Source organism: Sceloporus occidentalis, unplaced genomic scaffold, assembly GCF_023333645.1.
Source record: "Sceloporus occidentalis isolate IW3139 unplaced genomic scaffold, rSceOcc1.0.p SCAF_10, whole genome shotgun sequence".
In the NCBI taxonomy this organism is placed as follows: domain Eukaryota; kingdom Metazoa; phylum Chordata; class Lepidosauria; order Squamata; family Phrynosomatidae; genus Sceloporus; species Sceloporus occidentalis.
The window spans coordinates 33,980,957-34,006,145 of NW_028316990.1; the positions used below are offsets into that span (position 1 = coordinate 33,980,957).

The 25,189-nt window shown below is 43.7% G+C and overlaps 1 protein-coding gene across 1 annotated transcript in view; it reads right to left on the bottom strand.

The window, feature by feature from the left end:
• Positions 1–3,301: 3,301 nt before the first annotated feature.
• Positions 3,302–25,189, bottom strand: part of LOC149306424 (cAMP-dependent protein kinase type I-beta regulatory subunit) — a 79,580-nt gene continuing 57,692 nt past the window's right edge. The window contains exons 10-11 of the mRNA XM_089539696.1: positions 8,108–8,189; positions 3,302–7,189 (exon numbers count right to left, since the gene is read on the bottom strand). Coding sequence (XP_089395822.1) covers positions 7,017–7,189; positions 8,108–8,189 — 255 coding nt within the window. The 3' untranslated portion in view covers positions 3,302–7,016. The remainder of the gene's footprint in view (positions 7,190–8,107; positions 8,190–25,189) is intronic.

The window sequence follows — 25,189 nt, forward strand, 5'->3', positions numbered from 1 at the left end:
TTATGGCAACCCAAAGGTGAACCTACCATGGAGTTTTCTTTGCATGATGTGTTCAGAGGAGGTTTGTCATTGCCTTCTCCCAAGGCTGAGAGCATGTATGTGGCTTATCCAAAGTCACCTAGTGGGTTTCACGGCTGAGTTGGGAATCGAACCCTGGTCACCAGAGGTATAGTCCAACACTCAAACCACCATGCCATGCTGGCTCTCTGTGTACCAGTACCCTATACAAATTTTTGGAAGGCACATCACAATGACAACTGGTTTAAAAAGTAGGTTTTTAGGGTGTGGCAGCATCAGAAGTAGTTGCAACGAGGAAGCTTCAATGTTATAGCGACATCAGTCAGTGCAGGATCCCAACTGTATGGAGTTTGGAGGTTGGTGAGCTCAATGCCAGTGCAGCACAATCATGCCTTTTGCACAGTTTTAGATTTTACCATCCATTCTGCTGCCTTGGAAGTGCGATTAGAGCAGCTTGACAGAGTGCAAAAAAAAACCCTCCCTCACATTCCAGGCAATGGACAGATGGCAGCAGATGTTGCCTCTGTGCCTTGCCAGCTCATTCAAACTTTTGCCATGTGAGAAATGTTGACCAAATAAATCCTTATTCCAAATATCAAGGAGCTACAGGGCATGTTGGAAAGCAGGACTGAACCCTCATCAACTGGCTGTCCCTCTCTTCTCATCTTCATTTTAAGCCTCTTGAACGTACTTTATGTCTCCCCAGTCTTGATCCTCTGCCATCTCTCTTCTCTGCTTTGTCTTCTTCAGCTACTAGTCCTTTTGCAGTTGCTTTCCAGCTTCAAGCAATCTTGGATGAAACGGATTTACTAGACCCATTTCAAACTGGTTTCCGGGCGGGCTATGGAGTTGAGACTGCCATGGTCGCCTTAGTCGATGATCTCCGTCTGGGCATGGACAGGGGAAGCGTGTCCCTGTTAGTGCTTTTGGACATCTTAGCGACTTCTGATACCACTGACCATGGTATCCTTCTGGAACGCCTGAGGGAGTTGGGTATCGGGGGCACTGCGCTCCAGTGGTTCCGTTCCTACCTCTTGGGTAGATTCCAGATGGTGCAGCTGGGGGACTCTTGCTCCGATAGGAGGGAACTCACATCTGGTGTCCCTCAAGGAGCCATTTTGTTCCCCATGCTATTTAACATTTACATGAAACCGCTGGGAGAGATCATCTGGAGATATGGGGTGCAGTGTTATTAATACGCTGATGACACTCAAATATGCTTCTCTGTGTCTCTGACTGATGCAGTGACTAAGGATGGCATCTCTCCTCTAAATGCCTGCTTGGAGTCGGTAATGGGCTGGATGAGGGAAAACAAACTCAGTCTGAATCCAGAGAAAACGGAAGCACTAGTGATAGGCTCCCCGGGCCCGGGTAGTGAAATTTGTCCACCTGTCCTGAATGGGGTCACGCTCCCCCTGAAGGACTCAATTCGCAGCCTGGGAGTGCTTCTGGACTCGTCGCTCCAATTGACATCTCAAGTGGATGCGACGGTCAGAAGCACCTGTTATCAGCTTCGGCTGATACGCCAGCTGCGACCCTACCTGGGCCGGGGGGACCTTGAAACTGTGGTACATGCTCTGGTAACCTCTCGATTGGATTTCTGTAATGCGCTCTACATAGGGCAACCCTTGTACCATACCTGGAAGCTTCAATTGGTGCAGAATATGGCCGCGAGATTGGTCGCTGGTTGTTCCAGGGCGGACCACATAACACCCCTCCTGCAAGATCTCCATTGGCTGCCTATTCGCTTCTGGGCGCAATACAAGGTGTTGGTAATTACCTATAAAGCCCTAAATGGCTTGGGACCAGGTTACTTGGAGGACTGCCTCTCCTCATACAATCCGCCCCGCACACTCAGGTCAGCCGGGAAGAATCTGCTAAGGGTTTTGACCGCGAGATGTGCGTCAGCCTCGCAAAGGGCCTTCTCTATCTCGGCCCCAAAAATTTGGAACACCCTTCCTGATGAGCTCCGCTCCACCACCTCCCTGGATCTCTTTAAAAAGAGACTTAAGACCTTCTTTTTCCACCAAGCTTTCCCCCATGTGCCCTGATATTATATGGTCCCCCCTGATCCGTATCTGCATCATTGACATCAACTCACCTGGCTTTGATTTGGTTGTATAGCTTTTTAAATTGTAATTGGTAATTTGTTTTATTGTTCTATTTTATTGTATGTACATATTGTATTTTTAACGTGTATTATTGTCTTCTCTGTATTTTTGTGCACCGCTTTGATCAATGTGGAAAAACGGTATATAAATATTTTTTAAATTATTATTATTATTATTTTGTCCGATCCATTTTCGGCCTGCATCTCTTTTCATTTCCAGCTCCTTTCCATCAGAATGCCTTGCACCTGATCTTGGGTGCTTCTTCTTCTTCTTTCATCCTCTTACATCTGTTCGCCTTGCCTTATTGTGAGTTACCTTCCTTCCTTCTTAACTTTCCCTTCCCATCCTCCCTTAATGTGCCTCTTTTTTAGACGGTAACCTGTGGGCCGATGCTATTTTATTTTTAATTCCTGTGCATTCAGCTGTGCCATGAAGGAGAGGGAGGCAACCGCCTCAGGCTGCAGATGCTGGGAAGACTGCAGGGAGAAGTGGGAAAGCAAAGCTGGTTGTTAAATGTCTTGGAAGATGTGGTCCTCTCTCTGAAGCATTATTTCAACTATCTCCTCCACTTTGGAAAGCAGAATCGGAGAAAGTAGCATATGATCATTCCCCTCTGGCTAGAAAATATTTTGACATGGACAACTTTCTTTGCTTTTTGGGCAGCATGAAAAGACAGCAGGCATTTGGAGGACGACACTAAGGCCTTAAGAACATTGTCCTCCCCAGAAAGGCTGAAAGGCTGAGGTCTTTGGGAAGGAATACTTGTGTAATGCAGAGTGTAAGAGTTACTTTTAGTGTTTGCTGTTGACTTTCAAATTGTTGCCAACATACTCCAACCTTACGGTGGCCTCTTACAGGAGTTTCTTGGCAAGTTTCTTCAGAGGGGGTTGCCATTGCCATCCTCTGAAGATGAGAGAGTGTAACTTACCCAAAGTCACCCAGTGGGTTTTCATGGCCAAGTGGAGATTCGAACCCTGGCCTCCCAGTGTCCTAGTCCAATGCTCAAACCACTACATCATGCTGCCCTCTCACTGCAGGATATGCTCATGCTCATTGTCTTTGTTTGGATAAGTGCAACACGTCTCACTCAGCATCCCCAGTTATTCCCAGTTTGCTAATGGACATATAAGGTCATCTTTTTTTGCTTCATAAGAAACTCACAAGCCACTTGCTTAGTTCCAAGAGTTTTATTAATGTCACAATTCCATCCCATTGTCCCAGTTGGTAATCTTGAAATTACAATAGAATCTTACTTGCTCCACTTCCACCGAATGAACATCAGTGTCCCGCATTTCTTCTTTCCCCTGGAACGTGTACAATAATAATTGCAATGTGGTTTTGGCCAAATGACAGTTTTCTCGCAAAGAATGGGTGCAATCCAGAAAAATTTAGGCCTTCCTTGACAAAGTCCCACTGAAACTAATAGTCCTTAAGTATTTAACTGCATGTTGTAGTTCAAGTTTGCAAACCTACCAAAAATGCTAGCTCACCTTACCCCAAATTTATTACCCTTCCTGTCCATGTGTATGAAGGCTAGAAGGAGCAATTATCAATCAATCAACCAATGAATCAATCACCTTTTTATATCAATTTCCCCCCACACATGGGACTCAAGGTGGCTAAATAGCTGTATTACACCTATTACATTTTAAAAACCCAGGTCGCCAAAGAAATACAATAGGCAAACGAAAAGGAGTGATTAAATATGCACTCTTTTAAAAAGCCTTTTCCTCTTTTAAAAAAAAAAATCCACATGGAACAGAATACCAAAACAATTCACAGGAATGATTTGTATGATTATGGTAATTATATATAGGTTTGATTTCCCAAAAAATCTTTTTAATATGGTGCCATTAACATTACCAGTTATCTAACACAGCGTCCAATTTTCCACATTTCGCAATACATGCAAAAACAGTAATCAAGGTCATAAATAAGAATAATAAACACAGGCTGCAAAGATCAAACAAAGTGCATGGAAAAATATGTCAGAGAGAAACTTTTATTGCAGATACAGGGATCATCCTAAAATTAAGGGCACAGGCCAAAACCCATCAGGTTTTGTGGGCCAGCTCTGCTGTAAAATGAATAGGAAGAATAAAACACCATTGCAAAGGAGCTTCTCCAATAGAATCCTGATGGACTGATCCTGAACTACGTGAATAGAGTTAAATGTTGTTGTTGTTGTTGTTGCTGTTGTGTGCCTTAAGTATTTTCTGACACAGGATGACCCCGAGGCAAATCAAGGGGTTTTCTTGGCAGAATTTGTTCAGAGGTTTGCCTATGCCTTCCTCTGAGGATGAGAGAGTGTGATTTGCCACTGGTTTTCCCAGTGGGCTTCCATGGCAAAGCAAAGATCTGAACTCTGGTCTCCCAGTCCTGGTCCAATGTTCAAACTACTACTGGCTCTATTAAAGGACAATTTGTTTGGTGTGTCAAACCTATTTTGTTGTTGTTGTGCGCCTTCAAGTCATTTTTGAATGAAGGTGACCCTAAGGCGAGCCTACCAAGGGTTTTTCTTGGCAAGATTTGTTCAGAGGAGGTTTGTCATTGCTTTCTCCTGAGGCTGAGAGCTTGTGACTTGTCCAAGGGCACCCAGTGGGTTTCATGACCGAGCTGTGAATCGAACCCTGGCCTCCAGAGTCACAATTTAACACTCAAATCACTATGCTGGCTCTCCCACACCTATTTTACATCATGTTATTTACTTTCCACCTTTCTTTGGAATCCATGGCGGCCGGGTTAGTTTGGCAGGATGACAATCTAGCTAAAAATGTAGAAGTGTTTATTGTAAATGCTTTGAAATGACATATTTTCAGATTTCTGAGTATCATATTTCAACTGGAACATGTTGCAAACAGCGACTAAACTCACGTTGTGGGTGAAAAATGAGCCATGCCCTGCAAAGACCAGCAGTTGCAAATTTGTGATGCATGAAAAATGTACAGCATTTCATTCAAACTTTCAGATACTAACCCTACAAATTCAAAAATTTCCTCATCTCCAAATGGACATGGATGCGCATAGATGGCCAAGTGGTGGTTACCTATCATGGTATGCACAGAACTGGTAAATCAGTCACCTGTTTTATCCTAATCAGGAGAGATGCAAATCCTACCACAGATTACTTGCAGTCAGAAATGCAGAGATGCAGGAGTGGCAAGATTCTTCTCTTTACCAGGCAGAGCAACCTTGACTGATATCTTGTATCCTCAGACAGAGCTTCCTTATCATGGCTACATCTTCAGATTTGATCCCCCCCCCCCATAACCCCCATAGCTACATCTTCCAATTTGAGGAGCCAGATAGATTGATAAATGGAACAAATTCTGAGGCACTGGAGAGCAGGGTGCTGAATGGCGACATGTCCAGCCCTATCCCACCAGAATGGAGCAGAATGAAAAGATCTTGCCAATGTGTGTGGCTTCTAAAGTTGGTCCGGGGTGGGCATCTGCAGCCATTGTAATGGTGCCACAACCATAACTATGAACTGAAATGTTTATGAATTGCTAAGTTTGACTTACAACATCGTACATACTGTACCGGATGCCAGTTCTTGCCTTTCCATGTCACTGCTTGCACACAGGGGCTGAGGTGGGAGAACCTGTCAATTTTGCTTTCTCTCATTTTCACACTTTGCAAATGTTGGTACAATCTGATCAAAAGCAAACTGAAACAAAATCCCTGATGGGTGTTAAGTTACCATTGGTTAAAGTGGTGATCTCACAGTGACCTCAGATCTTCTTTTTGTCCTAAAACAGAGATGTCCACTGTCTGCATTCTCAAAGGCTGTTCTCAATTTAATTTTTGGATTGCAACACCAAGTATCTCCCAGGATATGATGGTTGGGAGATACAAGGAGTTGTGGTATTTAAAAGTATCCTTTCCAGGCTGTGGGAAGAAGCTCTGATGCACAGGAGTGAGTCTCCAACCACTTTTCAGGCTTCTGCTCTATTGCCCTAGCTAGGCAGGGATAGACTAGGCTGGCCCAAAAGGAAGCAAAGGAAACCTGCTTGTGCCTTTGCAAACTGCTGGGCATCTTCAGTTTGCAGTTCTGCAGGGGAATCATGCGCTGGAGTGCGGCTCTATTTGAAATATAATTCATGGCCATTGGGGGAGAGAATTAAAACCTAAGACCTTCAAAGATTTCTTTGCATGCTGCTCCTTGTTAGATAGGGGCTCCATTTCTTCAGGAATTCCCAGATGAATGTTAAACTGGCATTTTTGCCACATGGAGCCTTGGCAACCATCCCACTCCATTAACAAAAGTGTATGGCTATCTAGATTTTTTCTGGACTCCAAGCTTCATCAGATTTAGCCGGAGCTTAGAAAAGTGATTATTGAAAGAATGCACCATCCTGAATACCTCAACCAGCAAGGCTGGGAGTTGTACTGGGGGGGAAACCCCCAAATTTTCCAAGTTCTGGAGACCATACTTAGATAGCCTCTGCAATAGTGAGGAACGATGAGATACCTAGTTAGGCAACATCTGGAAGGGGTGGTAAGGGGTTGTTCCAGTTTGAAAAGGAGTGGCTTTCAGTACAACTAGAGTAAATAAATGAAATGCTGGAACAGAGACCTAGCTTGCTTTCAGCACTGAAAATTACATTATTAAAGTGGGAAGAAGGGAGATGGTGATGGATGCTCTGGAATGCCCCTCAAAGTTAAACCCCCTTCAATTTTCTAATGCCATTTCCACCCATATCTCTGTTGCCTACCCTTCTCAAACAATAGATGATGATTGGACATCCAGCACACCTGACATGAACATTTAAAAAACATACATGAAATGTGCTTCTCTCGTGATTTCATTGCAAAGCTATGGAACGGCATGGGTGGAGTTTGAAGTGCAGAGATTTTAACACAAAGGATGGCAACCGGAATCACTTAAACAGTGAGGGAAATGAAACTATTGTATCTCTGGATGTTCCTCTTGAGGATTTCTGAGCAGGGGCCCAGGACCCGTTCAAAGCGGGGACGGTCCAGCTTGACACACTTCAGAGGACCACGGGCCACCACCGTAGCAGCCCGGGGCCGGTTGAGCAAAAGGGCGATTTCACCTGCAAGCAGAAAGACACATCACTGTCACACTGACATTCTTCATTTGCTGCCTTGACCTGCACTGACATCCTCCATCCCTTCCTCAAGTTGTATCTCTTTGAGCTTAGAAGGACTACTTTTGAACCACAGTTCTAGATTCTGGGAGTGGTGGGCCAACCCCCCCCCCCAAAAAAAAACAACACTTCCAAATTCTTAGTTTTTTGTGGGTTTTTAGTGCTATGTGGCCATGTTCTACAAGAGTTTATTCCTGATGTTTCACCAGCATTCCTGATGTTTCGCCAGCATCTGTGGCTGGCATCTTCAAAGAATGAGTTCTCCAAAGATGCCAGCCACAGACGCTGGAGGAACGTCAGGAATAAACTCTTCTAGAACATGGCCATGTAGCCCAAAAAACCCTCAAAAAACTATACATGCCAGCCATGAAAGCCTTCAACTTCACATTTTCAAAATTCTGTTCTCTTTGCCTTCCTCATCTGATAATCTTAGCCTTGAATGTCACCAAGAGCTTCACTTTCTCTGAGTGGATGTTTCCCCAGCCTTTCCCCATTCTTACATCTGCCTCACTTATGGGTGCTGCATCCGTACTGCAGAAATAACCCAATTTGACACCACTTTAACTGCCATGGCTCAAGGCTATGGAATTCCAGGGATTGTGGTTTGTTGTGGCACCACAGCTGGGTCTTTTCTGTCTGTGTATTGCAACATCTATGGCCTTGGAGAACCTGCAGCCTTTGTAGTCCAAAATGGTTCTGTCCATTGGCTCCCACCAACTGCCTAACCATATGAAAGAATAAACTAAGGGCCACTTTTAGGATGGCAAGGAAGCATAAACTCATACAACACCGTCCTATGAACAAATAAGCCTAGATTTGCTTCTTTATTCTAAACCATTTCCAGCCAAATATATGGAAGCTTACCAAAATAATCCGATGGTCCAAGGCGCCCAACTTCCACATACTCCTCCTTATCAGACCTACGCTGAAGGACAGATGCTGTGCCCTGAAAAACATGGCCAGGAGGGCTGTGTTATTTCAGCATTTCAAATAGTATATTAAGGAGGAAAATACAAATTATGCAGAATAACCATAGCTCAGACCCATTCATTTTTCTTTTCAGCAGTTTATGGTACCCCACAAAACCATGCTCCTCCACCACATTTCATATGAGTTTATTTTCTTCCTGTCCATTTTTTTCTCTGTTCAGCTTTCATAACCCTACATAGAAATCAGAAATACTATGGTCTGCATTATTCTGATTTTGGTATATTCCGTGATTCAGATAGCTATCCTCCAAATATATGAATACTATATAGTAAATGAGCTCCAGAAAACCCCATGATAGACCGTCCGGGTTGCCCTAAGTCAGAAACAACTTGAAGGCATGCAACAAAAAGAAGAAGTAGTAGTAAATAAAAGGTGCCAGCACCAATTCTACCATACATAGAGCCTTCAATTCCCTAGGGCAGCTCCTGAAGACCAAATCCCCCAGATCCTAGGTATTATGCAAGATTATGCCAATCAAAAGCACAGAATATGCAAAAGCAGCGATATCTCTTTAGATGTTATTTTCACCTGGTGTATTTTTAATTTATTTTTAAAAAGAAAAAAAGGTGAGAAAAGGGAGAATTTTTAGAGAACTCTTTTTCTTAGCCAAGACACGACTTTTCTGTCTGGCAAATCACATGCTTGGAAGATGATACCAGCCAAAGGAAGGGGGTCTATGGGTGATCATGCAGGTGCACACATTTTGGCTGCCATGCGGAGCTGCTGGGCAATTAATGCCCACCGATCTCCTGATCAGGAGAGTCTCAGCTACTCAGGTGCTCCCCTTGTGCTTTGCCAATCTTTCCTGTCTGCATCTTTGCATGCCTGCCTGCCTTCATTTCACTTCCAGACCAGACAAGGTTTTTGTTCAGAAAGCTGAAGGTGTTCAGAAGCTGCCCACAAGCCAGGAACAGGCTGCGGCCCATTTGCTTCTTAGGAAACCCTCGCCCAAATTCAAACTTCAAGTCTAGTCAGTTTTTATTTTCATCAAGTCAGTGGTCACTGCAAGGATCACAAATATAATATAGTCCAGGAGACATGCATGTATCTATCTGCATGTGCCTTCAAGTCACCTGTTGACTTAAGGCAATCTCATGAATTTCATAGGGTTTTCTTGGGGAAGGGAATATTCAGAGAAAGGTTTGCCAGCTCCTTGCTTTGAAATATAGCCTACTGCACCTGGTATTCATTGACAGTCTCTCATCCAAGTACTAACCAGAGCTGACCCTGCTTAGCTTTCAAGATCAGAGGCGATCTCGTGCCTTGAGGATTTTTAGGCCACCAGGAGACATAGCCAACATAAATGAATTATAAAAATCCATCTCTTGCAAAGAATGATTGTAGACTGGCTAACATCGATAGGTATTAAAGCTACCCAAAGGCAATGGCAGCCTCAGCTCCTCTCTTGCCATCCCCATCCTTACCACTTGTTCCTCCATCAGGAAATAAGCTGAAAAGATATGACAAAGCAGTTGCCTGAGGGACCCCAGGGCTTTCAGGCAGGGAGACTGGCAGCATGTCCCAGCAAGCTCTGGCCAAAGAAAGGAGCTACATGACAGCAGCCTGATCAGCAAAGAAACCTTTTGAAAACATGATAAGATCTCTCTCTTGCTCTCTCATACACACACATACCACCTCCATGGAAGTAGTGGATGAAATGTACCCTCTGTTATATAGAAGAGGGGTGTAGCTATTTCTGTTTCATTTCAGCAGAGCCGCCATCATGTTCTGCTTGAAGGCAAGAAAATATATTAAATACTCAGAGAGACAGTATGGTGTAGTGCTTAGGGGACTGGACTGGAACTCCAGTTCATGAGATGTATATTGAAAAAGTGAAGAAACCAAAGCAAATGCTCAGCTTGGCAACAGAAAGCAATGCCTATTCCAGAAAAAAATCCTCCCTTTAAAAAAAACAGTCACATTTTCTTCCTCTACCCAAAAAGAACAGGTCCCTCAAAGACCACAAAGCAAGCCTCTGATATCCAGACAACAGGAAGCAGATGCAGGAACAGATTATATCTGGTTGCCTTTCAGGGCAAAAGCCTAGTTCTCCACTACTGCTTCCTGGAGCATGGTCAGAGGGTGACCCTTCTGGACATACGGCCCTCTCCCAGATACAAAGGGAAAGGATGCTCATAATTCATCATCAGTAGCAACCCCGCTTCTGCATTTGTGAACAAATCCTGTAGAATCTTCCGTCTTGACGAATCCACGTTATTCTGTCCATGGAGGATGCAGAGGCCAGTTGTAGAAACACTGATAACACGGCCAACTGTATGCAATTACCGCTGGGTGATACACAAACACTGAAGTTTCCAGACCCAGTCTAATTCCAAATGAATATATGAGTCAACATGAGCATATCTCAGAAAGTAAGGCCCCACAAATTGCTAGCCAGCCCTTTAACCATTTGGTTTCTAAACTGATGGAGTGGACCCACTTACTTTAAGAAATAACCAACCAATGCCCTTCAGCGCACCTTTGTTGTTGTTTTTGTATGCCTTCAAGTCATTTCCAATTTATGACAACACTAAGGCAACTCTATTGTGGGGGTTTTCTTGGCAAGATTTGTTCAGGAGAGGTTTGCCATTGCCTTCCCTTGAGGCTGAGAGTGTGTGACTTGCCCAAAGTCACCCAGTGGGTTTCCATGGCCGAGCTGAGAATCAAACCCTGGTCTCCAGAGTCATAGTCCAACACTCAAACCACTATGGCACTCTCTCAGCACACCTTAATGCTACCCATTTAACGCAAATAGATTTCTAATGAAACCATAGAAATAACTGCTTCTGAAGAAATATGAACGGATGTTCATTGATCCTTAATGGCTGCTCCGCACAGACCTTTTTGTTCGAAAGAAAGATCCTGTTGGTTGTTTTGCTTTTTTCCAGCTCCTATTTTTGTGCACTAGAAATTAAACAGCCTTGCAAATAAATAAGCATGCCCTTCAATAAAGGTCTGTTGATTTATCTGCTAATTAAACTTAGAGCCTAATTTTTAATGCATGCCAGTTAAAAGCCCAGAGATTTACATCCGGCATGAAGCTATTAGAACAGGGATGAGGAAGATGCAAACCCAAGACTGATTTGCAGTTTCCAAGAGGGTTCTGTGTACTTTGACATTTTGGGGGTTTGGGAGGGGGTCTACTTATTTTTTTGCCTACAGCACCTGGTATTTGGTCACACAGGATCTGGTGCCTTTCGGGTATCAGAAATTAATAAAGTGGCCATGGGCTTGAGATCTCATGGCTACCAGAGTTGTTAAAACTTTTCCTGGTGGTCAAAAAGATTCACCGCCCGATCTTGACATTTTATGAACTCCAACATTTCAGATTGCCTGATGTCTGGAGAATTTGAGAAGGAGGTTTGACCTCAAGACTGCCTGGTAAGCAAAGTAGGCGGCCACCACTCCTGGCTAATAAATGGTTGGGGACTGAAATGATAAATTTTCTGTGATCTCAAGAATTCCGAAAAGGCTCTAGAAGGTCAGCTCTCTCAATCTCTCTCTCTTCCCAGTAAATAATATCATTTAACCTCTTCTCCTCCCCATAAAAGTGAGCATCGTGTTGCAAGAACAACAGGAGCCAGTGACCTCAAAACAGCTTGACGTGGCCACCTATCCAGGATCTTTGCTGCCCTTCGTCTCTGCCCTGTGCACCTGTTTGCCTCGTCCTACCCAACTCCCACCGCCTTCACAGCAAACCGGCTCAGTTTGCAAGTAGCATGGAGTGTTTACTAATGGTTTTCAGATGCCCCAGTGATTTTTGCCGAGCAAAAAATTTACAGCTTATTTATGGCGCCATAATTTAGGATATTAAAAATCCATTAAAATTTACAGCCCATGAACTTGCATCCCCTTCTGAAGTAATAAGGTTTTGGTGTGTTTGGGGTTGGGTGGGGGAAACTACTAGGCAGTATAAGTTTCATTCTGAATGGTGGAACACGTCCAAAATCCCATAAAGGCAGGATTGCAAAGCTAGACATTGCTGTGCCCTATATCTGCACACTATATACATATTGAGGAAACCATCCATCACTTTTTCTGTAGGGCTACATTTGTTCAATTGGAAGAGGAGGCTTTCCAAACAGATATCTCCAACTCAGGCTGTATCCACACTGCAGAAATAATCCACTAACAACCATGATGCAATGCTATGGAATTCTAGGGGTTGTAGTTGGTTGGGACACCAGAATAGAATTCCCAGAATTCCATAGCATTGTGCCATGGTAGTTAAAGTGGTGTCAAACTGGATTATTTCTGCAGTGTGGATGCAGCCTACATGGTACATGTTGAAGCACAGATACTCTTCATGATTACTGCCAGGCTCCTAAGTAGTGCCCACAAATGCAGGCAGCTGTAAGGATCCATAACCACAAATCACTTACAGGTATACCTCAGTTTACCAAATAAATGTGTTCCTGGGCATTAGTTCTTGGACAGGAAATTTGGTCTCAGAGGCGGAAATAATATGGAAAGAGGAGGGATAGCTTCTTGCACCATAAAAAAAGAAGAGCAGTTCACTCTACAAATGTTTTATCCAAATTTACACACGTGTGAAATGAAACAACCAAATCAGGTGAGCCTCGCTTATGAAAAACATTTTCGTACCTTTGAGAAATCTTCCAAAAGACATCTAGGGATGCTTTTTTTGATTTCTTTAATCAGCTTCCACTTTTCTAACAATTGCCATTCTGGTGGCCAAACATCTAAAAGTATTTTTGTTGTGTGCCTTCAAGTCATTTCTGACTTATTGTGACCCTAATGCAACCCTATCACAGGGCTGGATGACTGTTTTTAAGAAGCCAACAGTGCAATCCTACACCTGGCTGTTCAGAGACAAGGATACTAGGTTCAATGGGCTTTAGTTCTGACCGAATGAATACCACTACTCCACTACTCCTAAAAGCAGCTTGCAAATGTTAAGGTTATTACACAGCCAAGATGTAAAAGGAGACAACTGCCTCAGGTGGCAGATCTTGTGTGCGCTACGGAAAGGCAGTGCAGTGTTAGTTTGTTTGTTATGACTTTATCTTTAGTGCCAAAGATGGGGTAGGGCACTTGAGGGATTTTCTGCCTCATGTGGCCAAATAACTTGGCTGGCTTTGGGCACTACATACCTCGACTTAGATGAATGTGCTGTGTGTTTGTTGTGTGTGTAAGTATGTGTGTGTGTGTGGGTGCCATCTGCTGCTCCTTCTCAGACTACAAAACCTCCTGGGCTGGCCTTGGGCCTTATGCTGCTCTTTTCAAGAAAAACCATTCACTGGGAGAGAAGCCTGGAGGCCAAACAGTGGCAAGACATCTGTGCCAAGTTGCTCTCCACTTTGGTTGCCTGTCCCGAAAAAGGGGACAAAATCTATTAGAGCTGCATCTGGTGCTTCTCTACAGAATCTCCTATTAACTCTCCTAACATTCAGCCTCCTTCCGCTTCTTTCCATTGACTAACCCTGAATGGCCCAAACCATCAACTTCTGAACGCCATTGCTTATGAACTTAAGGGGCCTATGTGGAATACTTACTAGTGGCTGGCAAGTACTTGCAAGGGAAGGAAGCAGAAGGCATGAAGGCAAGGAAAGGCCATGAAGACAAAAGGAGAAGTGAGATTATAGTGGGGATTCAGCCTCCGATTCAAGCCAAGTAGTAGCCCAACACGACAATATAGGAAGGCAACCACATTAAAGACTACGACCACTAAGCAATTCCATCAAAGATGTCTTCAACAGTCTCTCTACTTTCCACATTGGTCTCCAGCTCTGCTAATATGTTGGCAAGCCTGTTTTGTATTATCTGCTCCTTGCCTTCCAAAGTCAATCTGCTTGTGACTCAATAAGCCCAACCAACCCTACATGATGGTCTTGAAAGCCTCTTCCTTTGGCTGCCTGCCTGTTTTTTGCAGGCTCTCAGAAACCCAGGTTTGATGGAGAATGAAAGAGACTGTGCAATGAAGTTTCTTTGCATTTTCTGATGGGAAGTTCTGCCCTAAGTCTATATGAGGGAATAAACCCTTACCAATTGTAAAATTGTGCAATTTATACAAATATGCCCAGACAGGAATTTTAGCTCTGAAGAAGAGGACATGTCCTAGAAAAGGAGGATGTGTGGTAATTATAATTAATACACTTTTGCATTATCAGGACTCTATGCAACTTATATTCCAATTCAGACCATAAGGAATGACCCTTATGATAAAATGCAATCATTCTACAGTCATAAACCACCATCATTCTATGTATGGATGTTTTGAAGCAAACCAAAGTGGTCCCTATAGCAGTTGCCCAATGGACAAATGTGTTGTAAAAGCTACACCTCTCCCTCCATTACAGCACCACTGTTGAATTTTGGCTTACCCAAAGAACTACTGAACATTTTACTAGTGCTGTATGGAACAGTGTAGCAAAAAATAAATAAAATCCCACCACTATTAAGCATGAGCCAAACAAGAGCGCAATCCAACGCAAGCTCAGTCCAAGTCACGTCAAAGTCAATGGAAACTCTTGTTGGCTTCTGTAGGTTTTGGGCAGAGCCCCAAAAAGAGCAAAATACATTTACGGCGCAGATGACTTAGGAGTATTTTTCATCCTCTTTGGTCATGTGCTTGATAATTTACCAGAAATTGACTGACACCATACCTCATGGTCATTATTAGCTTGAATTAAAGTGGTTACTGAAGCTATATAACTGCTGAAATTACAAGTTCGGAAACACCGCCGGCCTAATAACTCCAGCAGACGCACTGAGATTCAACCCAACCTTAAGGTGATGTTTTTAAAACCCAAAAAACAATCTTAAGACAGGGCAGCTGGTTTTAATTTAAACTCTACACCAGTGTAATTTCAAGCAATTTCAGTTCAATTTCACCAGCCTTTGCTCGCATGCCTATTCCGGCTTCTTGCCTGTTATAATGATTACTGCTTTTGAACCGGGGGTTGCCTAGACAAGCTCCAGATTTGCATTTCAAAAGCAAACCCTCTCTTGGAGCTGTGTCCACAGACTGACTCTCTCTTTTCTTAGTCTGGGAAGATTAATTAGACAATAATGTGATGAAAGAAGCATTTCTCAATCTGTGGAGACACCAGCTTCCAAGCAACAGGAAGAGCTGGTGACTTCTTCACAAAATCATAAATTATTTTTGGGCCGAATAGCCACATGCTGGCTTGGGAAGGCTAGCCCAAGGCAGGAAAAGTGCCAAAGACCTCTGAAGCCGACTGGAGCCCTTGGGACTCGTAGGCATCCCACATGAGTCATTCTGAAGTTCTGGAAAAGCAGAGTGAAAAAGAAATGGACAAATAAAAGTTCAGGATTGAATGGGACTACATTTTAAACCTCTACCAGGGGCCATATTTAGCATCCCTGGAACACTTGATTTCCCACATTGCAATAGTTCATTATTATTATGGATCCCCTAGCAATGACCTCTTACTTGCTAAAGGAGGGTTTCTCAAGTTGTATTTGTAGGACCTCTGCTGGAAGCTAAATGGTTCCCAAATCCTTTCCCATTGTTGTAAAATGGCCCAAGACATAGTGCTGCCTAAGGCCAAGCACTAATGGATGCCACACTCACTCATCCAAAGCCATAACGTCTAAGACATGTTATTATGGCACATGGAATAGAATTACAGAATCAAAGAATCAAAGAGTAGAAAAAGGCCCCTTAGGCCACCAAGTCCAGCTCCCTGCTTAGTGCAGGAACTCTGGCTAAGGCATCCCCAGATGACAGAAAATCCCCGATGTTCCTCTCTCCAAGTGTGTATATGTGCCTAGAAGCTTCCTGTCGACTTATGACAACCCTATTAATTCCGGTAGAATTCAAAAATATAGCCATGTTAGGTCATAGAATCAGTATGTAGAGAGATCTTGTATCACCTTTGAGACTAACTGAAAGAAAGAAGTTGGCAGCATAAGCTTTCATAGACTTCAGTCTACTTCCTCAGAGTAAATGCATCTGAGGAAGTAGACTAAAATCTACAAAAGCTCACACTGCCAACTACTTTCTTTCATTTATGGTAGTCTCAAAGGTGCTACTCTCTACATATCTATTAATCTCATGGGGTTTCTTAGGCAAGAAATTCTCAGAGAAGATTTTGCCAGTTTCTTCCTCTGAAATATACTTTTACAACACCTGGTATTTGTTGGCCATCTCCTTACCTTCCAAGCTGAGATGGGATCTTGTGTCTTTAGGGCATTTAGGCCATGCCTTTCTCTACCCCCAGCAGTAAAATGCAGTATTCACAAATAAAATAACTATCAATTTGCCCGTTTTAATGACACTCCAAATCTGCTGCCCGAAGCATCTGTTTTACTTTATTTAAGTGCAGGGTCAGCCCTTAAGACAATCCTGGGCCAAGAGCTGAATCTAGGATCTCTTCTTGGGAGAAAGGCGGCATAGAAAAAAAATAAAATAAAATAAATCTACAAGGGGACTAGAACTGATGGCCTTAAATAAGCAAAGTAATTAACCTATGGCCACCATCTACTCAAAGTGGGCAACTGCAAGAAAATTGGCTGTATGTCAAAGAAGCCTTCTTGACCCCCACTTGGCCAATTTTGGAGATATACCCTAACTCCCTTATTCCTGGGTCAAGTTTATTTGCTAGACCAAAGATCTTGGATGCCCACCCTTGTTCCCTTCTGCATTTATCACACCCTGCCTGTGGACAGCACGTGGTTATTTCATCATCCTCACGTTTCACTAGCAGATTTCTATGACCCTACAGCCCATCCATATCCCTTTAGAACTCATCCCTGATCCCTCAAGGAGGAAAAGAACAAAGGGCACTGACTTGCTTGGGAATGTGCATAGAAATAGACACAAGAACTGAGAAAGAGGGGAATGAGAGAGAGAGAGAGAGAGAGAGAGAGAGAGAGAGAGAGATGTTTTCAGAATGATAATCCATCAAGTCCGGAGTGCAGTAAAAACAACTGAGCCACAGGGTATTTCCAAGGGACCCAAGAAAGGCCGGGGGGTGAAGGCCCAGACATGGCACCACCCAACTGGCCATTAATCACCAGGAAATTCCATTTCCTTGATCCTTTCCCAGCTTTTCCCAAATTAAACTGAGACAGAGAGTCCTTTTTTAAAAAAAGAATCACCCCATCTTTCTAATAGAAGCTTACACTGCATTGTTGAGTTGCACTGTTGTTTGAATACCAAGAAAAGCTGGATTCTATGATCACAATGTACAAGGTTCCTACACTAATGAAGAATAAGGGAGAAGGTTGTCTTGGTCACTCATTCTCTGGCACTCACCCTGCAATCCTTCCAGGCTCCCTCTACTCCCCACATCCAAAACCCACTAGGTATGGAAAGGGAGGTTTCCCAGCCCTTGCTTCTGCAAAGTCACTACCAGTCATAGGAGACAATAACACTGGTGAGACAGACGAACTGTCTGACCTGGCAGAGGACAATTTCCTCTCTTGCTGTCCACCTCCGGCTCATGGAGAGGGGAATCCCTTAGTCATGCTCACATAATTTCCTCCTTTCTTTCTTTCTTTTATCATTTATCCTGTTCCTTCTTATCATGGCTTGCAGCAAAGAACTCTGTGGCATCCCAGCGTTCTTGTTGTTCTGTACCTTCAAGTCATTTCTGATTGATGGCAACCCTAAGGTGAACCTATCATGGAGTTTTCTTGGCAAGATTTCCTCAGAGGAGGTTTGCCATTGCCTTCCCCTGAGGCTGAGAGAGTGGGCCTTGCCTGAGGTCGCTCAGTGGGTTTCGTGGCTGAGCCGGGAATCGAACCCTGGTCTCCAGAGTCGTAGTCCAACACTCAGATCACTATGCCACGCCAAAAACCAGGGCATGAGTGGCCAAGCAACATCAGAGTGTGGTCAAGATGGCAAGAGGAGGAACACATGAGCTAGGAGAGGCTGTTGCAGTTTGCTTTTGCCTGAGCCTCTTGGGAAGGACAGGATTCCACACCTTCTCTCCTGTCCCCTCAACTGAGTGCAAACTCCTTTTCCATTTTCAACTCAGTTTGTAGCAACTAAGGGAGAAAGTGACAGGAGGAGAAACTGGGACATTTTAAAAGCAGCTGAAAGAGTGGGATAGCAAGGGATTAATCAGGACAGGTGGAGAGTACGGTTTCTGCATGATGGACCAAGAGAAACCACTGCTTATTTCCCACTGATCTCTGGTCTCAGAAATGCTAGCAGAACTTGCTCACTTTCAGGTCCATCTTAGAGAACTAGAACCTCAGGGGCATAAGAGGAGTAATCTTTTTTCTTCCCCACCTTCAGTTCTCAGACTAGGAAGAGAAATATAAATAACATACTGGTATTTGCAAAGGGATCTTGCAGTACCTTTGGTTGCATGAACAATATCACACTACACCGTTATGGGGTTATTATTCCATTTTAACTGCTTTGGCTGCCTGCTATGGAATTCTGGGGTTTGTAGTTTATTGAAGCCTAAGAGCTCTCTGGAAGAGAATTCTAAATGCTAAACTCTAAAAGAGCAAGCTGCAAATGCAGAAACAGGAATTGTAGTGTGTGTGCACGCGCGCATATATACACACACACACACACACACACACAGAGAGAGAGAGAGAAACCTTCTGGTGTTTTACACATATGAAGTTCGCCTTAGGGTCACCATAAGTCAGAAATGACTTGAAGGTGCACAACAACAAAAACAACAACACCTGCAATGTGATCTTGACCAAAAACTATAACAGCTATTCACTACTTTGGAAAGGGCCACTTGGAACTAAAATTGAAACTAAATACTTTTTGAGAGTAAGCTTCCAAGCTGTGATCCACCTGTATTATGAGAGCAATCCATCATCATCCCAATAAGTCAAGCTGGCAGAAAGAGACCTCTTTCAGGGCATCAGCCATCCAAGTGGCCTTCAGGTATCAGCCCGAAAAAGCATCACCTGTCAGATGGAGCATGGCCCAAAAGAAACCGCAATTACCTTTTGTGGGAAAACAACCAAATTACCATGTGCCCTGACGCAGATCTTTCTGTGCCAAGCAGGGTGGCCCATGGCCAAGACAGGCTCTGTTTTCCTCCCTCAGACATGCCAGCGAACAAAGCCATAAAAGTTGCAGAAGAGGGCGGGGTGGGGGGAACGTTGCATTTTAAAGATTCCTCGGCTGGACAAAGCCCCCCATTCTCCCTTGCTTCCTCTGAAGCCAGGAAATGTCCACTGAGTCAACAGAAAGAGTGGCTCCATAATAGCTTATTCATCAGCTCTTCATACTTGGAACTGACCTTAGCAGTTACCATGTTTGGAGCGCAGGCTAGGCGCTGCAAAAGGCCACCCCCTACCAAGGCTGAAGGCGAAGAAAGGAAGAGAAGACAACATTTTAAATAGGAGAGAGAGAAATAGAGAGAGAGCCTGGAGGTGAGAGAGATTAGAAAAGACTGAGGCAATGCAGAATGGCCCAGCTCCACCTGCCCCAGATGCCTTGGTGGGGGGAAATCATTTTAAAGCCAATAACGTTGTATTATGGTCCAGTTACTCCCACTGCCACCTGCTCCTCTCTGGAAACATTCAGTAGATAGCAACGCAGACAGACAGGAGTGTGTATGTGTGTTTGTGTGTGAGAAGGGAAGTGGGAGAGAAGACACACAAAGATAACTGAAGCTTCTGGAAGAACAAAGCGATTGCTGTCTGGACCAGAGGTGATATCAGGGGAGCAGCATTTAATGAGAAATAAACAAATGTACAGAATCTGGTAATTTCCCATGGAGGGGAATCAAATCATTCAGACACTATCTGCCAGGAAAGTGTCCGTCAGGCACTTGGTCGCACAATAGATCTGTGCTATGCAGTTATATCAATATGGATATCACTTTAAGTGTGATGGCTCCATCCTCTGGAATCCTGGGGTTTGTAGTTGGGTGGCATACTTAGAATTCTCTGCTGGAAAGTGCCATTGCTCTCCCCTTGACTGCATCACTAGAGCTCTCTAGGAGTAAATTCTAAGCACCTCACCAAACAAAAAGCCCAAGAATTCATAGATTCATAGAGTTGGAAGAGACCATGAGGGCCATCCAGTCCAACCCTCTGCCATGCAGGAACATCCAAAATCATAGGATTTTCTTGGCAAGATTTCTTCAGAGGAGGTTTGCCATTGCCTTCCCCTGAAGCTGAGAGTATGTGACTTGCCAAAGGTCACCCAGTGGTTTCATGGTCAAGCGAAGAATCAAACCATGGTCACCTGAGTTATAGTCCAACACTCACACCAGTCACAAAATGACTCTTGGGAGCACCACTGCCCACCCGTGGGACAGATTATGGAGAGAGCAATGCTCCTGAGACCAAGCAGGGACTCCAGAAGTAACCAGCCTAATCCCACCCCAATTCCTGCCATGGAAGAAGAGAGAATCAAAAACATAGCAGCACAGAATCAGAATCATAGAGTTGGAATAGGCCTCATGGGCCATTGAGACCCTTCCCCACTCAAAACTGGATATCCAGTTTGCAATGATTCCCAAACTTTTGTCCTACAGATGTTTTGGGCTTCAGCTCCTAGAATTCCAGACAGTTGGCCAAGCTAGCCAGGGCTTCTGGGGGGTGAAGTCCAAAACATCTGGAGGACCAAAGTTTGGGAATCACTGATTATCCCCAGCAAGTAGTTGTCCAGCCTTTTTAAAAATAAAGATATCCAGAGAAAGAGACCCCATTACGTCTCTGTGCAATTGATTTCACTGCCAAGCCACTCTTGTTCACTAGACATTCCTTCTTATGTTCAATCCAAATCTACCCTACTGTAACTGAAAACCTAGCTCTATCCTCTGGCGCAACAGAGGGCAAACCCTCTAGTATTTCACAGATGAAAAGCAAGATACATGTGGCCAAGCAACATCAATAGGGCAAAGTTCTTTAGAAGCTGCAAAAGTGGATTAATCAAGATTATCTTTGTCAAATGAGGACAGTTGGAAGGTATGTCCTTATGATATTTCTACACTCCACCCAACTCCCTGTTTTATATGTCACTGGCATGGGGACATGAAAATAAACACAGGTGTGACGTTGTCATGTTCAGTTTGCCCATATGGCACTGGTTGAGGGCCACAATGAACAGCATGCCTTGGCCACACTGTTGATAAAGGGGAAAGGGTTGAGAAAATGAGACACTCTCCGTCTTTGTGAAGATCAAATGGTATGCAAGATGTGACATTCATTAGAAGTGAATTTACACCAGATTTACACATCCGGATGCATCACCTTTTCCCCTTTGGCGATCAAAGGAGCCCATGGTGGGAACTGTTACGTTTCACCATTGTGAAGAACGAGTTGGCATTTCCAGCACAAACCTCAATTTTAAGGGGTTTATGAATCAGATGTTTTAGATTACATCTGGATGAGGCTGAACTGTTTGGAAGAAGCTGTTGTTCCAGATGTGAATTTAAAAACCTGCCATGCTGATTTGTTGCACTCCATGTTGGGCATGCAAAAAAAGAGGCACTGGATATTTAGAAGAGGGTTGGGGATTAAATTCTTCTAGGTCACTTTGGCTCCTTTTTATTTTGTACAGGCAAAGGACGTATACTCAGTATTGGCTGCAGCTCTACAGCAAAGCCTAAATCTGGATTACTATGCCATGTTTTACAAACTTCCAACCAAGTGCTTGCCAAATACTCCATTCCAAGGGTATGGAACCTTTGGGCCTGCAGAAGTTTCAGAGTACTACAGTTTCCAGAATCCCTTACCTTGCTGGATATTACTGATCAGAGCGGCAGAGAGGAAAACTCAAGATAACCAAAGGTTCTCCACCCCTGCACTACTCCATCTGCTAGTGGAATAGGTATTTCTCTGCCAGTTTAATAGCTAAGTCTGTATGTATTCGTCTGGTTAAAATTATATTTGAAAAATCTACTTGTCCTGCACTGTATTATCAACACAGTTTCTGAAAAGGAAAAGAAACCAAATGCCTTGGCAACTGTGAAGTGAGAAGCCCGGGTGTTCAACCATTTCCATTTAGGTCAGAACTATGGAACTGTTTTTACAGTGAAGGGCTCAACCTCGGCCGGCAGGTTGTTATTACTTTTGCCTACTTGCAGGTTCTTACAGGGAGGGAGAGAGTAGGTGACTTTCCCCCTCCATCATCACTTAAACTTCCTTAAAGAGGAAAGCTCCTACAAGCACAACATACACTTCATCGGTTCAAGGTAGCTTACTTCCAAATAAGTGTGCAGAGGATAGATTACCCCCAATTCTGGGAAGGTTCCATGGCATTATTGCCTCAAAACTTAGTATTTGAACATGTAGTACACTTCTAATTGATCTTGGAAGCTAAGCAGAGTCAGCTCTAGGATGGATTGAACAACATGTAGCTGTTGCAGAACCTAATACCCTAAAGGCCCCAGATCCCATCGGATCTTGGAAGCTAAGCAGTGACAACCTTGGTAAGCACTTGGACATGAAACCACCATTAAAGCCCAAGTGCTGTAGACTATATTTTAGAGGAAGGAACTGAAAAAACCACTTCTGATGAATCCCTTGCCTAAGAAAACCCTGTGAAATCCATGGGGCTGCCACAAATTGACAAGATCAACTACACAGGAGTCTTGGTGGCCCACTTTTGCCAGATCATTTTGAAGAGGCTTAGCTCTCCATCCACCCAACTTACTCTTGGGAGGGGATCAATGTGGGGTTTGTTATTCTGGGGTATGTAGTTTAGCAAGGGCGAAGAGCTCTTTGGTTGAGAATTCTAAATGCCCCTTCCTGAACTGCAAATCACAGGATTCCACAGGGAGCAGCCATAGAAGCTGAAGTGGAATCATAGCGCTATAACACCGTAGTGTGATATTCTCTTTTGTCTGAATTTTAAAGGAGCTATCGAAGGTGCTAGATCTCCCTGCCAAAAAAAAAAGTGTTCAACACCAGGAAGAGATCATTCAAACTTCGGACTGAAACCCAGCGTGGATTCATCATCACCACTGGCAAGGGAGACAACAGCCTGCATTGTTCCAGAAGTCGTTCTGCACTGGAAGAGAATGCATGAAAAAAAGCTGTAGGACAGGCTTTGTCCTAGCCGCACAATCTGGGCATCCCTGAGCATCTTTGCACCTTCTTTGAGATGGTGTTCAGTTAACAATTAACCATTTTGTGTTTCTTCAAGAGATTATTAGGAGGTGATAGCAAAGTGAACCTAAGATTGGCCTGGCTCCAGTAACTCTTTCAGACGATGTTTACTTAGAAATCCTTAGGCCTGGGACAACCCAGCCTATATCTCTATGCACTCAAGCTCTCCAATTGAGTCCACTATAGGTTCAAATGTCAACCAGCTTCAAACAGGGATGAATATCTCTCCTTCTGCCTTCCTCTCTTTCATCCCCTCTTCCTTTCTTTCCAAAAAAATTGCTTGCCTCATGAAACCATGAAAAACAGAAGAGTCTGCATTACTTTCCAAAGTTAGTGTTTTCAATGAATGTTGACATATTTGGCCACTGACTGGCTGCTGAGCACACGGTGTGCTGAGTGTTGTGCTTTTCTTACTGATGTGTTTTAAATTGTGTTTCGAATTGTCAGTTTAATTTAATTCTGGTTTAATAGTCTATTTTGCTTTGTGCCTTGATGCATTCTTCACTGTGAGCTGCCTAGAGTCCCATGTTTGGCCAAAAAATAAAATAAAAAATGGGACACAAATCCAAGAAAATAAACTAATAATCAAAACCCATCCCTTTTCTTTCCCCCCCCCCCCAAAGAAATAATAGACAAGCCTAACATTATATAATACTAGAGAGAAAAACAATGTTGGTACAAAAGAGCTCATGTATCATGAAAGGAGAACACTTGTCCCATGTTAAGTCATAATTTTAATGTAATATAGCTATACCTTTGTTAATGGGGAAAGGAATTATTTACTTAGTAATTACTTCTGAAGAATGAGCAGCATGATGATGATGATGATGATGATGATGATGATGATGATGATAGTTTTATCCTTTTTACAAAGGTTGAAACAGATACAGCATTAAAATTCACATTATATTAAAAAATTAAAATCCAGTTAAACTAACAATTAGCATTAAAAGCAGTTTAAAGACAAGGAAGGAAAAAAGGAGGGGAAGTAGCAAGTACGAGATCTCAGAAAGAAAATAAACCTGGGAGACAGAGGAAGGGATATCAGGGAAGACCAGAAAGTGCAAAGCTGAACTTGATATATTGATTCGAAATGGTCAACCGGTCTTGGGATGGAAGCGTTCATTAAATGGATCTGGAGTGGGCCTTTGGTGTCTAATGTTTTTGTGCATTCTAGCATTACTTAGGAGGTGGGAAAGCTCTGGCAAGACCAGGAAAACTGGGCCACCATAAATTATGTGAAATAATTTGGCATCTCTCTCCCGCTTTCCTTTTTAATTGCCTCCTGATCCGTCGGGCTCTCGCCAGCCCCCATCTGCAGGGTCACGTTTTCGGAATGGTTTCCCATCAACGACGGGGCACTGTGCCCACCTGCTAATCCAGCATGGTTGAAACGCTCAACACGCAACCGATAGTGGGGATGGGCCGCTCTCACTCTCTCGCTCTGCATACTGAGCGGAGCTCCATGACATAACTCACAGCCATATATAGTGCTGGCTGATGATAACTAGAGCCAAAGGATCTGATATGGGGTGAGCAGAGGAGTGGAGAAAGCCAAGATGGCCTGCCACAGCTGTGGGCTTCAGCATTTATGGGCAGCTGAATCAGACGTCTCCTTTGGAAGAGACTGACTGTACTATTCACGCCTGATGGAGAAGGTTCAGGATGGTGTTCTTAGGAACAACTCCTATCCTGAGGATGTGTTTGCAGCATAGAATCAAAGAATCATAGAGTTGGAAGAGACCTCAAGGGCCATCCAGTCTAACCCCCTGCCATGCAGGAACATGCGATCAAAGCATTCCCGACAGATGGCCATCCAGCCTCTGTTTAAAAACCTCCAAAGGAGGAGATTCCACCACTGTTTGAGGGAGTGCGTTCCATGGTTGAACAGTATGTTCTTCCTAATGTTGAAGTGGAATCTCTTTT